The 2,500-nt window shown below is 45.4% G+C and overlaps 1 protein-coding gene across 6 annotated transcripts in view; it reads left to right on the top strand.

Annotated features, from left to right (window-relative positions):
* LOC308077650 (receptor-type tyrosine-protein phosphatase mu-like) overlaps window positions 1-2,500 on the top strand; it is a 146,294-nt gene that overhangs the window by 119,583 nt on the left and 24,211 nt on the right. For 4 of the 6 annotated variants that reach the window (XM_080418468.1, XM_080418470.1, XM_080418467.1 and 1 more), the window contains one exon: window positions 1-27. The exons of the other annotated variants lie outside the window; for them this stretch is intronic. In XM_080418468.1, coding sequence (XP_080274594.1) covers window positions 1-27 — 27 coding nt within the window. The remainder of the gene's footprint in view (window positions 28-2,500) is intronic. 6 annotated transcript variants of the gene reach the window in all.

Genomic DNA, 2,500 nt, shown 5'->3' with positions numbered 1-2,500 from the left:
ACCCCTTCGTGCCGACCGCTATCCTGGGTAAGCCTTTCTCTTTTTTTTCCTTTCTAGTTCTATTAGCCAATCAGCAGCCAGCTTGCTCTGCTACCACCACACATACAACACACAGGAAGTTGACATCAAACACCTCCTGTGTTAGCCGCTAGCGCAACAACGTTAGCACAGAGCAGATGCTAATGTACATGCTAGCAGCAAAGACAAGACAGGAGGAGAAAACAAGACAGGAGCAGAAAGCGAAAGAACTAGAGATAGATGAAACTGTAGAGAACGAGAGAAGAAAGAGAGATTTTGTCTCGAGTTCATCCATCTCTGCTTGCTTGTTGTTGTCTCAGAAGGTTTTACATTTTATCGTAAGTTTGACAGTTTTTTGTTTTATTTAATTTCTATTCAACGGTCATTTGACTTTTTTCTTTAACCTTTTCTCAATTCTTTTAACCACATGAACCCTAGCGTCCCAATTCCGTTGATGTCATAAAAAACGGCAGAACTTTTGTCAAAGATGGGCGAACTTTTGGCGATCATCATTCTGTGAAAACAGCTGTTCATTTTGTCAAGGATTGGCGAACATTCGGGAAAAATCGGGGAACATTTGGTGAAATTAACCGATCTCTTTTTTTTACCTGTAAGTCTAAAGGGTTTAAGTGGTTAATGTTTATATTGTTTATGTTTTTATGAATTATTGTTGTGTTTGTGAAGTGAGCGGTGGGCTTCACTCCATCCCCCCCATTCACAACGACCATGTGATGTCACGCCTGTATGTGACGTCTGACCTCTGCATGGACACAACACGTCACTTTAGACGGGGAGTGGGGGACAATAAAGCTTTGATGTTCTAACCAATGACAATGTTAAGCTAACAAGCATTGTAATGCTACAATCCGTACGTTTTATGTCCATTGTCTCCCTCTGCCCACGGGGAGAGGTAATTGCAACAATGTCCGAACTACAATTAAGATGGCAGTGAATCTAAATTGCTTCAAATAACTTTATCGAAGATAGATGCTACACTGGGCACCGGCCTACAAGTCTAGTTTTATTTACCTGGTTGTGCAGAACTCTTGTTGTGCAGCCTTTTGCACCGACCATTATGCAAACCACGCCCCCATATTTTTAATTGGCTACACTATCCTAACCTTTGGCCTGGTGGAAGTGATGTGCGCTTGCTCGTAGCCAGCCTGTTTACATTATGTAGCTAGCTATCTAGTTACATAATGCTACACATATTGCTAACGTGTGCAATTTGGAGACACGTACTTGCCAACACTGACGGCGCGCTAATTGACACTTGCATGCCTAGCGGCTCGCTTGGCCGCACCTCATGAGCTTCAAGGCCTCGCTGTCAGCACGCCTGCCTTGTCAAATGATGAGAAAATTCACAGTTATAGAGATCTTTGTGAAATGTTCTGGGCCGAAAGACATGGACAGCTGGAGATGATCTTATGCTAGGATACAATTTGACCACACAGGGGCATGTGTTCTAGTGCTACTTTGTAATGTAGGACAGACAGACAGACAGAGAGACAGACAGGCGGAACAAAATGTTTTGTTCAAATGACCCTGCTCACTACAGAACTATGCTAGGCTAAGCTATCACTGTGTTTGCACTAAACACTCAGCTCTGTGGTTAGCATAACCGTCATAAACAACATCTGACATCGACATCTATAGATGAAGTGATCCAGTCTAGATGATGCTAGGCGACGCTACATCTCCTGCAGCTAGTCTGCTACGCTACATGATACCCCATGATACACCCCTACAGCGCTACGCCATTATCTCAGCAACTTTGTGGAGTGCACATTTCGTTTAACTGTATATGTGCAATTTTTTTAAACAGTGCAAAAATTCCATCCACCACGTCTTGCCAACTCCGACGCTGGTTCATTGACGTGCAAGATCATTGCGCATCCCAAATGTCTGATGATTGGTCAGATTTTGCCCCAACTCGTCACCTTATTAAAACCTGGGAGTGAGAATGTGTAGGACATGCAGGTGACCTCTAGGCTAGGTGAGGCTAGGCGAAGTGAGACTAGGCAAAGTGAGGCTATCCTAGGTTGGCAGGGCAATATGAGGCTAGGCTAGGTGAGGCTAGGCTAGGTGAGGCTAGGCTAGGCGAGGCTAGGTAAGGCTAGGCGAAGTGAGGCTCTCCTAGGTTGGCAGGGAAAGATGAGGCTAGGCTAGGCTTGGTGAGGCTAGGTGAAGTGAGGCTAGATTAGGCCAGGCTATGTGCGGCTAGGCGTGGCTAGCTTAGGCTGGCTGGGCGAATCGAGGCTAGCCTAAGCAAGGCTAGTCTAGGCGAGGCTAAGCTAGGCAAGACTAGGCTAGGCTAGCTGCTGAAACCTTAATGTTGCTTAAATACTGTCTCCTCTCTTTTCTTTTCTATCCGTTCCAATGATTAAAGTCCCCATTAATGGTAAGTGTGGCGATGTGTGAGGGAGGGCCAATCAGCATGCAGCCCACAACTCCTCCCCGCCTTGATGTTATCAATTGGCAT

This window comes from Gymnoscopelus braueri (genome assembly GCF_963280865.1).
Source record: "Gymnoscopelus braueri genome assembly, chromosome: 21".
NCBI lineage: Eukaryota > Metazoa > Chordata > Actinopteri > Myctophiformes > Myctophidae > Gymnoscopelus > Gymnoscopelus braueri.
This window is presented reverse-complemented; position numbering and strand designations above follow the sequence as displayed.